At 50.0% G+C, this 12,378-nt stretch overlaps 1 protein-coding gene across 14 annotated transcripts in view; it reads right to left on the bottom strand.

Annotated features, from left to right (window-relative positions):
- Positions 1-3,426: 3,426 nt before the first annotated feature.
- The window catches only part of LOC3290433 (homeobox protein cut), a 169,516-nt gene continuing 160,564 nt past the window's right edge, over positions 3,427-12,378 (bottom strand). For 10 of the 14 annotated variants that reach the window (XM_061650831.1, XM_061650830.1, XM_061650835.1 and 7 more), the window contains exons 7-8: positions 10,824-11,238; positions 3,427-10,738 (exon numbers count right to left, since the gene is read on the bottom strand). In XM_061650831.1, coding sequence (XP_061506815.1) covers positions 7,504-10,738; positions 10,824-11,238 — 3,650 coding nt within the window. In that variant the 3' untranslated portion in view covers positions 3,427-7,503. The remainder of the gene's footprint in view (positions 10,739-10,823; positions 11,239-12,378) is intronic. The other 4 variants (XM_061650836.1, XM_061650837.1, XM_061650838.1 and 1 more) reach the window with 1 other exon arrangement.

Below are 12,378 nucleotides of genomic sequence, written 5' to 3'. Positions count from 1 at the left end.
GGGGAGCGTGTTTCGTTCTTTTCTTTTCACTTTTGCTGTCGTCCGCCGCATTTCGCATGAGCCGAAAGTGAAAGTTTTGCTTCGTTGCGCAACGGCGCATTGGTGGGGTGGAGAAAACTGAGAAAATGATGTCGTTTTAAAGGGAGCAGCTTATTCTAGTGTAGCTTCAATCGATTGGCTTTGCTTTGCACACTGAACAATTAGCTAAATGTATCATTCGTCCAGCTCGTTCACATCTCTACATCGTGTGTCGCGCTATGGAACTATTTTCCACTGCAACTTTGCAATGAGCCCCAGCGACAATGTCTGTGTCTGCCTGTGTGTGTTCGTAGCGGCACCGCGGTGGCACTTCCATCACAATGAAGCTTCCACTTCCACACTGCACATTGCGTTGCATCGTTGCACCGTCGGCTCGAACCCAAGGCCAACCAGTCGACCGGTAATGGCAGAGCCGCGAGTGCATCGACGATGCACCGACGATGCAAGCGCTTCACAGCAGTACATGCAGTACCTTCGCTCCCTCCCTTCTCGCCGTCTGTTGGGGGTCTCCATTGGTGGGGATTAAGCTCTTGGGCAGAGGGAGGGGGGCCAGTGAGGCCGGTGGATGGAAAGCTGGAAGTTGTTCCCAGCCGCGCTGCCAGACGTTCCGAGGCCTGCTGAAGTGCATGTGTTCCTGGTACGAATTTTTATCTATGAAACTATTCCCAAACGCCTAGACGACGTCGGTTGGGGTGATGCTAGTTGCCAAGTTGCCAAGAAAACCTTGTTTTTTTTCGATATTGTTTCGCATTAGGGCGGGGTGGAGAGATGGATCCCACTACATCCAATGGCAACGCCATGCGTAGACGAGAGCGCTGGCTAGATATACATTTTCCACCGCTTCCCCTATCTAGCTCGGCTTGCTGGGAAAACCGCTCTATAGTTGTTGGGAAAATGCATCCCCCCAAAGTCGTCGGATGAGATGGGGCAGGAGGGGATAGTTTTCTAGCCAGCAACGAGCTCTCTGTGCGTGTGTGAGTGTGTTTGTGTGCCATTTTGCTAGCTAAGTTTGTGCCAACGACCGTTTTCTCCTACAATGGGCGAGGAAGATAGATGGCAGCGAGTGAGCGAAAGGGAAGATTGACTTTTTGTTGTTGTTTTCATTCGCTTGTTCGCTAGCTGCAGTGATGCATCGTTGCATCACGAAGATCGTTCCCACCACTGTTGGCAATGTGCCGTGAAGTTCGAGCATCGCTACTGTGCGGGAGGAGGGGAGGGATGCTAAGGAGGGGAGTGTTAAGGTGATTTGTTTTGGTTTTATTGTGCACTGAACGTGGGGAAGTTGGATGGATGCCAAGGATTTCTTCTAGGAAAGGGTAGAAATAGCTAAATTTTATCAAATTTTCATATAAAATGAGAATTTGTTGCACTTTAAGTATTATTTTTATGATAACAAAAAAAAAAAAATCATGTTCCGATTAATTGAAGGAATTAAGCAATTAAAGCACATTGAGCATATTTTTGTACATTTCCCCCTCTTTTTGGGGCGAAGGGAAAGTAGGGGGTTGGGGTTTAAAAAATGCAACTCTGAATCCTCCGCCAGTTGCTGCCAGTTTGGTAGTTTCTGCGCGCGTTTTAAAGTGGGAGAGCCACTCGATGCATCCAACGCCCCAACCCAGGGTGGTGGTACATTGTGAGATGAATGCATTGGGCGCGGTACCAATTGTTCGAAGCCCCAGACATCTCCGACACGGCGACACGGGGATCTCTCCTATTCGTTTGTTTCTTTCCCCCCATTGTTGCGTTTCCTCGTTTGGTACTGTCCACTTTTTTAAGGAAGCAAGCTACCAGAAGCTCATAAAACGTAGCGGTCTCGGGAGGTAGCTGCTCGGTGGCGTAGGTTTGTGGGTTGTTTTTTTATTCTTTTGTTACTTTGCCTCCTCCTTCTTATCATCAACTGACCAGCAAACCGTATCAACGCAAGAAACGACGTCCGGCAACCCTTCTTTTTTGTCGCCTTTGTGTGTACTCTTCCAAGCATCTTTAGCTGGATGCAAGTCGAATGGGCCTGGGGTGGCAAATGGATGATAGACACGACCCTTTTTTTTGGGTGGGTAATTTTGGAAGTGGCAGAGCTAGACATAGATTTGCAATGAGAGAAGAGAAGGTCCAACAAGCAGTAAGAACCCCTTGCTTTTGTTGTGAAACTTCGGAGAAAGTATCAGCAGGATGTTTTTTTCTACTTTCCTACCGTGAAAAACACCTCCCCTTGCGCACGGCTTCGCCCAATTGTGGGGTGGAAAAGAGAAGCTGCTCGCTCGGGAGGATGGTTTGCGCGCAGCTACCACCCACAAAAGGGGTAAAGGGTTAAAAAAATCCAGCCCCCACGGATCTTCCAGCTATCAGGCGAACAAAACCACTCGCAAGGTACATCGAGCGACAGAGAGCGATGCTGATAAGGCAAGGGCCAGTCAGTCGGGGCAGCGCTGGTGTGTTTGTGTGTTGGGTGATGTGATCTGCTTTCTTGCATTCCCTTCGCACCGCCCATTGAATGGGAAGTTGGACGTTGCGGCAAAGAAAAATAAAGCCAAACAGAATGAAACATTTATGAATGTAACAATAAAAACCTGCTGAATATAACCTTAACATTGAACGAGAGTATACTTGAATGGAAAGGAATTGTTTTCAATCATCAGGCACTTGAGCATGTTCGATATAGTGTCGTATTGATTAATGTGTATCAAAAATCCCTTTTAATTTCAATGTAAATCACATTCTTATTTAATATAGATTCTTCGTTGTTTTTTGTATCATTTTTATAAATTCGCCTATCAATTAGTTTATAAAAAAATTGAAGATACTAGCGCCACCTATTGTTCAGAGTCGAAAGTAAGTTGCGCCATCTGTATGTGAGACCTTAAACTGCGTGTGGGCTAAGACCGAAAAATAGATGCCGCTTGTTAGTTACACACGATAGCGGCAGATGGCGCTACTGTCGATTTCATCCGCGTATTTAAATTTGAATAATTCGTTGGGGGCAGTACCACAATTATGGTTTAGAAAATGATTTTTGAGCGAAATGATTGCTCAAAAATAAAAAAAAAGTGTTTATTTCACGCGAGCAATCTCCAAGCAAAATCAATTACAACCAATTACTTCGGATGTTAAACTGCAAATCAATGCCTTTTGATAGGATCGAAGAATAACAACTGCATCATGTTTTGTTTTATATTATTCATTACAGATAATATTTTATTTTTCCTTTTATTGTATAGAAATTCATAAAGAAGACAATATAATTTATACTTCCATTACTGTACGCTGTACGTCGGTCTGCTTCTTCTTCTTCTTCTTCGTCTTTCGCTACAACTTGTGTGTATTTATGCGCTTTTTCCGCGTTTTGCACGCATTTGCGGGCGTTATCCACCCGTTTGTCTACCGCGTTTGTTTTTCCTTTTATCTTCAATGCAATAATGTATTACCATTACTTGTGTGTTTTGTGTGTTTTGTTTTAATAATATTAATCAATACAATATAATATAATGATATGATAATAAGTATTTACAATTTGCATTACCTTGTTTGCCTTCCCGTGTTCCCTCGTCTCGTTTTCTTCCCTAGACATTTGTTTATTGTTTCGCTTTTATTTATGTTTGCTTGTTTGCTGTAGCATTGTTTCTTTTTTTTGTTTTTGCTCTTGTCGCTTGAGTTGTCTGTGCATGTGTGTGTGTGTGTGCTGTTGATGTGGATGTGCGTGTTGTGTGTTGTACCGTGGAATCGGGGTTTCAGCAACTAACCCTAACCGACTCGACTGAATTACGAAACGAAAAGTGTTTTGCATTCCTACATTCCAGCGGCTTTTGTTTCATTTATTTTCCCTTCCTGAAGCCGAATGAATCTCGATAAATTACTACGTTACTCTCGAAACACGCTGGTTAAGCGTACTTAATAATACATTAGCTTTATCCTTCATTTGCTTCCGACTCTTGACTATACCTTGGGCAAGTTTAAATTACTGTAAACAATGTTACTGCACAATTTTCGTTTTTTTGTTGTTGTTATTTTCCCTTTTTGTGTTCCATCAAGGAAACTTTATGATTTGCTGGTTGGCTTGAGACATTTCTAAATACTCGATCTGGTTAATTTTGTGAAACAAACACCACGTTCACCTTATCGCTGTGTGTATATGCGCTGATTTGAAACACAAACCAAAACTCACCGCCAACGTTCTTATGTACACGATCCGTCACATGCAACAGATCGATCTCGATCGATCGCCCCCCAAAACGGTTAAAGTACCCCCTACCCAACAAAAATTCAACCGGAAACGAAACGAAACCTAACCGATTAAAACGAAAACAACAACCTGTCGTCCTTGCACCCTGCTTGCGTCGCGAGTCCTGCAAAGCCGGGAAGGGCTGACTTATTGGAAGGGACTTGTTGTCGTCGTTGTTGTTGTGCAAAAGATTCTGCTTTGTTCACCCTAAGAACTAATCAATAGAAGACTTACGGACAATAAGTTAACAAAATGTGCTTGCTTTTCTACTTTACATACTACAATGAGGGGGGCATTTGTTTTTGTGCTGTTTTGATCAGCTTTTCACATTTTGTTGTTTGCTGTTTTGTTGTTTGCATAAAATTATTGTTTCCTTCCAATGGGTTTTCCCGTTCGCTCATAATATTGCATTTCGTTACCCTTTTTTCTCGTCCTCTTCAACCACTTTCCCCAGCTCACTTTTACGTATTCTTAATTTGCTTTTCTTTTATGTTTCGTCTCTTTCTTTTCATTTTTTTTGCATTCCATTTTATCATTACTTGTGTGTTTTACTTTAAATTTGTTTCGATTTACTTATGTATTAAAAAAAAGTTGAACCTTTTGCTAGCTATTCTTGTATGCCTTCCATTTGCCATTTTTCTTAACGCTCGCTTGCTTTCTGCATTCCGGCGTTTCGAAACAATTTGTTAAACAGTTGCTTCGTTCGAACGTCCTTTAAGTATGCAAGAAAAGCAAGGATGTGTATCTGTGCGTTTATTTCGTTTAACAATAAACGCCACCAATACACGGTTGGGGATACACAATAAGGTAAAAACTAAAATCAGTTCCTCCAGGAGCATTGCCTGGACAAACCCAGGATCTCTATCGGCTTACGTACGGTTCTGAAATGTACACTGCTTACGAGCTACGGTTTCGTCCCCGCAAACATGTTAAAATGTGTATTTATCTCTGTATCTGTGTATCTCTTACTAAATGCGTAAACATTCAACCGATTTTGCTGATCGGTTCCGTTTGCTTTCGCTAAATTCGGGATATGCGTTTCATTGCTGCTGCTGCTCGGGGGTTGTGTTTTGCTACTCATTTCATCATCATTTACGTTAAAGATGGGAGGAGTTGGAGTGATTCAATTCATACAGTGAGGGGGGGGGGGCTCAACTGGAAGCAACGGGAAAAGGGATGATCCAATGATCCAATGATCGTGTGTGGCTACGATCCATCTTTGTATGTACAGGGCAATGTACAACCTCCAAACCCACGCGTCGGGTGGCGAGGAAAGTAATTGTAAAGGAGAAAGGAAACACTTTAGCCTTTTAAAACGTGGGTTTTTGGCGAAAACGCGTTCGCCATCTTTTGTTGCCATTTTCCAGCCTTAGCCAGTGTTGTGCTCGGTGTGTGTTTGTGTGTTTATGTGTGTAAAAGTGTTGCTTGCGCTATATTGTTAAATATATTTGGTATGAAATTTGAGATCGCTTCATCGATGCTAAAGGAGGAAAACAACAACACAACAAAACACGGCTACCTTTCCTACCCCTCCCGGTGTGTGGAATCGGGCAGTCACACGCATGGGCGCGAAAATAAAACAATAACTAATGGAGGAAGCAAAAAACCCTGATGTAAGCGGCTCCCCTCTACTAAGGAGTCGCTTCCCTCTGCTGGACTGATCGAATGCACAACGCAGCATCCTGCCGACAGCAAAACCGTACCTCAACACCGTCCTTACTACTTTGTAATGCTATCAATTACTTAGACTTTAACAATATATTTGGCCTTTTTTCAGTTTGTATTTGTGTACAAGTCCGTGTATAATGTGTGTGTTTGTGGTTGGGTGTGTGTGTGCATATGTTTGTTTAACTATAATCCCACTCGACGATCCCACCTGCCTGTGGGCGGGCTGAAGTTATGATTAATACAATTTACAAAACAAACAAATCGCCCTTTTCTTGTCGTGCGTGGAGAATAGCGCACAAACAGGCGCATGACCGAAGTTTATGAGCGCGTAAGTGTGTAATTTTGTCTTAAAATATCTCACCCTCCCTCGGTACTGATCGTCCTTCTCGTGCTCCAAAAAGGTTGGATAAATTTTGATTGATTCATATACTTAAATACGATTTGAGTTATTTTGATTTGCTCCTTGGCCGTGTCCAACGCGATTTCGGGATTTGAATATGTTGCCTTTCCTTCTGTGTATGGTTTGTAATGGTTATGGTTTTGTTTTTGCATACATTTTTTTTGTCTCGCTAAGTACGTTTATTAGAATTTTCTTTGCATGACTCCATTCCCACCGCTGCGCCGTCCGTTTGTTGATATCTACAAGATTTGATTTAAAAAAAAACATATAAATGCATTTCACGAGCGTCGTCGCTCGGTTCGTTTCGTTCCATGCTCCCGCTCCGCTAGCGGAAGGCGGAGAGATGCCTTAACTCACGACTTAAGCCCTGCTGTTCGCTGGATCGCTGGATCTATAAACTATGTAAAACATAAGCAAAGGAAAAGGAGTAACGTAAGCATAATAAAACCTAACCGATAAGCCGAAGCGCGCTTCGTTTCTTTGTATTCGTGCTATTCCGTACAATTAAACCATAGTTTCATTTAAATATTGAACGTGTCTTAACGGCTAACCGAGCCCGCCTGCTTTGTAGCTCTTTTTGTATTGCGCTGTTGCTAGCGATCTGCGCTTGCAATGGCTCAATGCCTTACATCTGGTTATTCATTTGTTTTTAAAACTTCACTTTTAACAGTCTTCTTACAGTGATAAAGGATAGCGAGAACAGGAAACAGAATTAAAAAAAAAAAAACAGGGGAATACATTTGCTTTACAAGAACATATGCTTTATGTACAAGTGTTGGGAGGTTTGAAAGAATATTTGCGATCGTACCCCGTGCGATCGTATCACGCTTGTTGCGATCGATGTTGCGATATGGTCGAAACAAAATAGAGCGAAAGGTAGAGCATTGAAAGGAAAACAGAAGGTTTAGAACAATCACATACAGCGCCAGCTGACGCTGTCTACTTTCTCTTGGTTTTGTTTGCTGCATTTGTCGCCTCTCTCGCCCGCTCGCCCCGCTCGGGAGTGACACTTTTCGTTTGTCCAACGTCCATTTTGGATGCGTCCATTTTTGATTGCACTGATACCTGGGCTACCGGCGTCCTGTATCACCACTGCCAGACACACACACGCACACGCACGCCTGCACTGTCCCACAGATGCGGTTTAGAACCGCGATGAACGGGGGATGGAGTTGGGTTTTTAGTACGCATCCCATCGATCGCTGTGGTTGTCGTCGAGGATTTCCTTCTTGACGGTGACGGACGAACCGGCGGGACTGGTCGCACCCGATCGGTTGCCGTTGCTTTCCTGCGCCGCATCCGACGCATCTTCCGCCGGCCGCAACGTGTCCGAGGGTGCCTCCGATTCCGACTCGGGATCGTGCGCGGTTCGGGGTCGCTCCTCGTCCAGCTTTCCTTCCGACCCGTACGAGGAGTGTTTGGAATGGGTCGACTTGGCGTCATCCTCCTCGTGTTCGGCGTCGCTCGACGGGTCGTCGGGGCTTTGGGAAGGCACGGTCGCTCCGGCACCGGTGGCCGCCGCCACGGCGGCTGCGGCGGCCGCTGCCATGGCCGCGGCAAAGCGCTGCTGCACCGAGGGCACACCGTCCGGCGGCTGCAGAACGCACACCCCGTTGATGATGGCATCGGCGGCATCTTTCTTGGCGGCGACGGAGGAGGGAATGTTGGAGACTGCCGTGGCGGCGGACGCCGGCTTTTTGTCCGGATCCTGCCACTCCGGGTTGACCCACTGCGGGGCGGCTGGCTTGCGGCGGCTGATCCGCGACATGGCCTGCAGGCTGGCGAGCGACAGGGACGTCCTGAGATCGTCCTCGTCGCCGCCCCGCTTGCTGCTGCTGTCCATCGATTCCGAATCGCTCAGGTGCCCGCTGCCGGCTTCCTCTTCGTTCTCGGCGTCATCCTCGTAGTCGTCGTCGCCCTCGCGCTTGAGCGTCGATGGCATGGACAGGTCGAGGCCGCTCATCTGCTCGCTGATGCTCTTGTTGAGTGCCGCCAGGTCGGCCTCACTGCCCGGCATGAATCCACGCCCGATCAGTGCGGCCAGATTGGTGGCCGGTGCGGTGGCGGCGAAGTAGGGCGGGTAGGGCAGCGGCATGCCGCTCAGTCCCAGCCGCTCCTTCTGGATCTCCATCAGCCGCTGGCCGAGCAGGACGCGGAACTGCACCGGGTCGAAGGGGGCTCCGGTTTGGTTTTCGCGCGACGGGATCGGTTCCGAGGGCTGCCCGTGCGGGACCTGCTGCTTCAGGCGCATCCGGTGGTTGTGGAACCAGTTGGTGATGGTGCGGGTGGAGAGGCCGAGCTCGCTGGCCAGGAATTCGATTGTCTGCACGTTGGGGTAAGGATCGAGGGCGAATGCGAGTCGCAGCGCTTCCTTCTGCTCTTCGGAGAACAGTACGCGCTGCTTCTTGTTGGGTGGAGCCGTTTGCGACCCGACCGACCCCGGGCCGGGCGAGTTGGAGTGATAGAACTCGGACGTGTCGTTGCTCGAGGTGTCGCTGCTATTGTCCTGTCCTCCAGGGCCGGTCGATCGACGCCGCTTGCTCGCTTCGCGTCGCTCGTTCTTCAGCACTTGCAGTCGCTCGACGTTGTTGGCGTCGCTCAGCCACAGCTGCATGCGAATGAACGGTTCGCGGCCCTTGATGCTCAGCATGTGCCAGGGCTTCGGTTTGGACAGCAGCTCGGAAACGGATCCTTGCGACAGCCCGAGCACGGCCTCGCCGAAGATCTTCTGGCCGATGTTGTTCGCCAGCAGTGCCTCCTTGATCTTGGTCGTGATCACCTGCGTGTCGAGATCTTGCGTGAGCGCCGCCATCTCGTACACCGTCGGGGAGATGTGCTGGTGGAGCGAGCCGCGCATCGAGTTGGGTGCGCCCGGCTGGGCCGCGTGCTGACCCACGGAAGCGGGTGGACCTTGCGGGACGGGCGAGTGGATCGGCATCATGATGGAGGACTTCTTGTCTGGCGCGCCGGCATGGCCCTGCAGAGCGATGGCATGCTGGGGAGGAATGCCCGGAGGCGTCAGGAGCATCGTTTGGGGCGAGGCCTGCTGAGGTCGCTGCTGTGCGGAGGAGTTCTGCGAGCCGCCCATGGCACCGAGCGGCGATGGCTGCGAGGAGGAGGAGGAGGAGGAGGGCGGTTGTTGGGCAGAGTGGCGCTGGACTTCCTGCACCTGGGCCGCGTGATGGGCGGCGGCTGCGGCAGCAGCTGCAGCGGCCAGTTGATGCTGATGCTGAGCGGCCGCGGCGGCTTGGGCAGCCTGTGCGTTGGGCAGCTGCTGCTGCATTTGCGAGATCTGCAGCTGGAGCAGCGTTTTCTGCTGATCCTGCTGCAGCTTGCTGATCGAGTCGCTCAGCATCTTCGGCATCGTGGGGGGCATTTGCTTCGGCAGGTGCATGCCGGGCAGCTGGGGCGTACCGCTGTAGTTGCCCGTGCGCATCAGCTTCTCCGGCGCGATCTTGTACTGGCTGGCGACTAGCTTGTGCACCGCGTTCTCGTCCTCCAGGAACATCTTCATGCGGATGAACGGTTCGCGGCCCTTCTGGGTGAGCATGTGCCAGGGCTTCGGACGGGCGAGCAGATCGCTGACCGAACCTTGCGACAGCCCGAGCACGGACTCGCCGAACAGCCGCTGGCTGATGGAGTACTGCGAGAGGGACTCCTTGACGCGCCGCACGATGTCCTCCGTGTTGAGGTTGTTGTACAGATCGAACTGTTGCTGCGTGATGGGCGGCAGGATGGCTTTCAGCGGGCGCTGCTGCGTCGTGTGATGTGGCGTGACGGGCGGCTGCGTGATGAGCGAGTTGGTGATCGATGCCATCCGTTGCAGCGGACTGGCCGCCACGGAGAAGTCGTCCGTGGGCGTGATTGTCGGGGGCAGGATGCTGTTGCCGATGGGGCTCGGGGCCGCCGAGGAGGCCGTCGTGGTGGGCGTACACATGCCCGACGGTTCCGAGGGCTTTGGTTTGACCAGGCTGAAGGCGCTGTGCTTCATGCTGTCGTCCAGCTCCTTCTGGCTCATGTCGGCATCGGAATCGGCATCGGATATGGTACCGTTCAGCTTGGAGGCGGACGATTGCTTCTCTTTTGGCAGGGATAGGTCTTGCACGGCGCCACCGTTCAGCCCGGTCGCGGCATGCTGCGATGGCTGCGAAGGAGTCGACGGCTGTCCGGATGGGGTGGAAGGTTGCGACGGTTGCTGTGGTTGTTGCTGCTGCTGCTGCTGCTGCTGCTGGTGCTGGAGTGCCAAGAAGTTGGGAAGGTTGGAAATGTTGGGCATACCGGGCAGGCCGGCCGAAGCGTTCTGCTGCAGTTTGGCCAGCTCCCGATGGTAGGCCTCGAACGCTAGCCGCAGGTTGTCGTCCTGTGGGCGATCCACGGGAGGCATCGCACCGCTGAGGAAATGTGGAAACAGAAGACTAACGATCAGTTATAGCAAAATCCAATCCCACCCATCATGCATCAGTTGGGCGCAGCTTCTTAGCCGCCGGCGGGTATACTTACTTGGGGAAGTCTCGTGGGCTGCGCATCAGCTTGGAGAACTCTTCCTGGTAGATCTTGGCGATCTTGTCCTGCGAGATGTCGTCGTTGTCGTACTTCTTGGGCCGTCCGGTGCTTCCGAGCCGGCCGCCGAGATAGTCTTTGGAGAAGGGCGAGTGGACGTCGCGATTGTGCGGCGACTTGGAGTCGTTGTCGCTGTGCTGCGTCGAGTCGTCCAGTCCGCTGAGATGAAGCTGCTGCAGTTGGTGCTGCTGGAGCTGCATCTGTTCTCGCATCTGCTGCTGGTGGTGGGCCTGCTGTTGTGGCGTCGGCGGTTCGCCACGCTTCATCATCGACGCTTCGGACAGGATTTGCTGCATGCGGTCGTCGCTGAGATCACCGTCCGGTCGACCGTAGGATGGCATTCCCGGTTCTGCACCTGCAATTAGTATACATCTGTCATATAAACCAGCGACATTGGGCCAGCCCGTGGCATGGCTGCGGACGAGGAGGAAACCAAATCTGAACAACTCCCCAGTGGGTATCCTTCGTTGCGAGTGATGGCGAGGAAATCAAAATGGCAGGAGAAACTACAGCAACACACAATCAGTGACCGGAGATGGGCGTCACCTCGCGCGATGGTGCACGTCTTTGCGCATATATTTTTTGCCACCTCTACCCACCGCTCGAGGGTCAATTTCAGACGGCATGAAGAAGATGGATAAAAATATTGCTCTTCAAAATCTACATTTTATACGAACGTGTATCATCATCATCATCGTGTTCATCGTCGTTGACGTCGTCATCGGTTAAAAGGGAACAGCGCAGCACAAAGTACGTCAGAAGAAGCCCTTGAGGCTCGACTTTCTGGGCCGAGGAGGACGAGGGAAAAGGACTCAGGGAAAGAAGACAGATCGCACATATGCACATCGGCACACCGAGCATTATCGTCCAATGGCGTGACGGGAATGGAGCAAAAGGGAAACAAAACGCACGAAGGGCATCGTCGGATTTCTCCGAAGGCTTCCAGTGCGCCTGTCCTCCTCCGATTGGAGCGACGAAAGGGCGGACATCGAAAAGGCACCGCCAACCCGGGACTGGAAGCACCGGGGAGAAACCGTGCCCACGGTCGCCGGCAGTCTATCTCCAGCTCCCAATCTATATTTATTCGTTCGTTCAGCTTTTATAAAATTTATATCAAACGACTCCATCCATATCTTCCCCACCATCAACCGTGGGGAAGGGAACGGAGGGTGAGGAGGCCCGTTTCTTGTTCCGTTTTTGCCATTTCGCGATTCTCTTGCGATTCGAGTTTTTATTTCCTCTGCCTTTGAAGCTCCCATCATCGTTATGCTCTCGGGGGCGCGCTCGGGTTGAGATGAGACGTGCGATTATGATGGCAGACGGCAGCAGAAGAAGCTATTAAACAGTGCAACACACATACAGAAAAGCAGCACTGCACGTAGTTTCGCGATGCGTTCGTGGTTCGAAATGAGCGCAGAAAACGTGCGGAACTAATTGGCATTTTTAATCGCGACCATAACCTGCATCCTTCTTTGGGATGCAATTTTCAACCCGA

The sequence above is a fragment of the Anopheles gambiae genome, chromosome 2 (genome assembly GCF_943734735.2).
Source record: "Anopheles gambiae chromosome 2, idAnoGambNW_F1_1, whole genome shotgun sequence".
NCBI classification, from domain to species: Eukaryota; Metazoa; Arthropoda; class Insecta; order Diptera; family Culicidae; genus Anopheles; species Anopheles gambiae.
The sequence above is the reverse complement of the archived record's forward strand: the minus strand, read 5'-3'. Positions and strand labels throughout refer to the sequence as shown.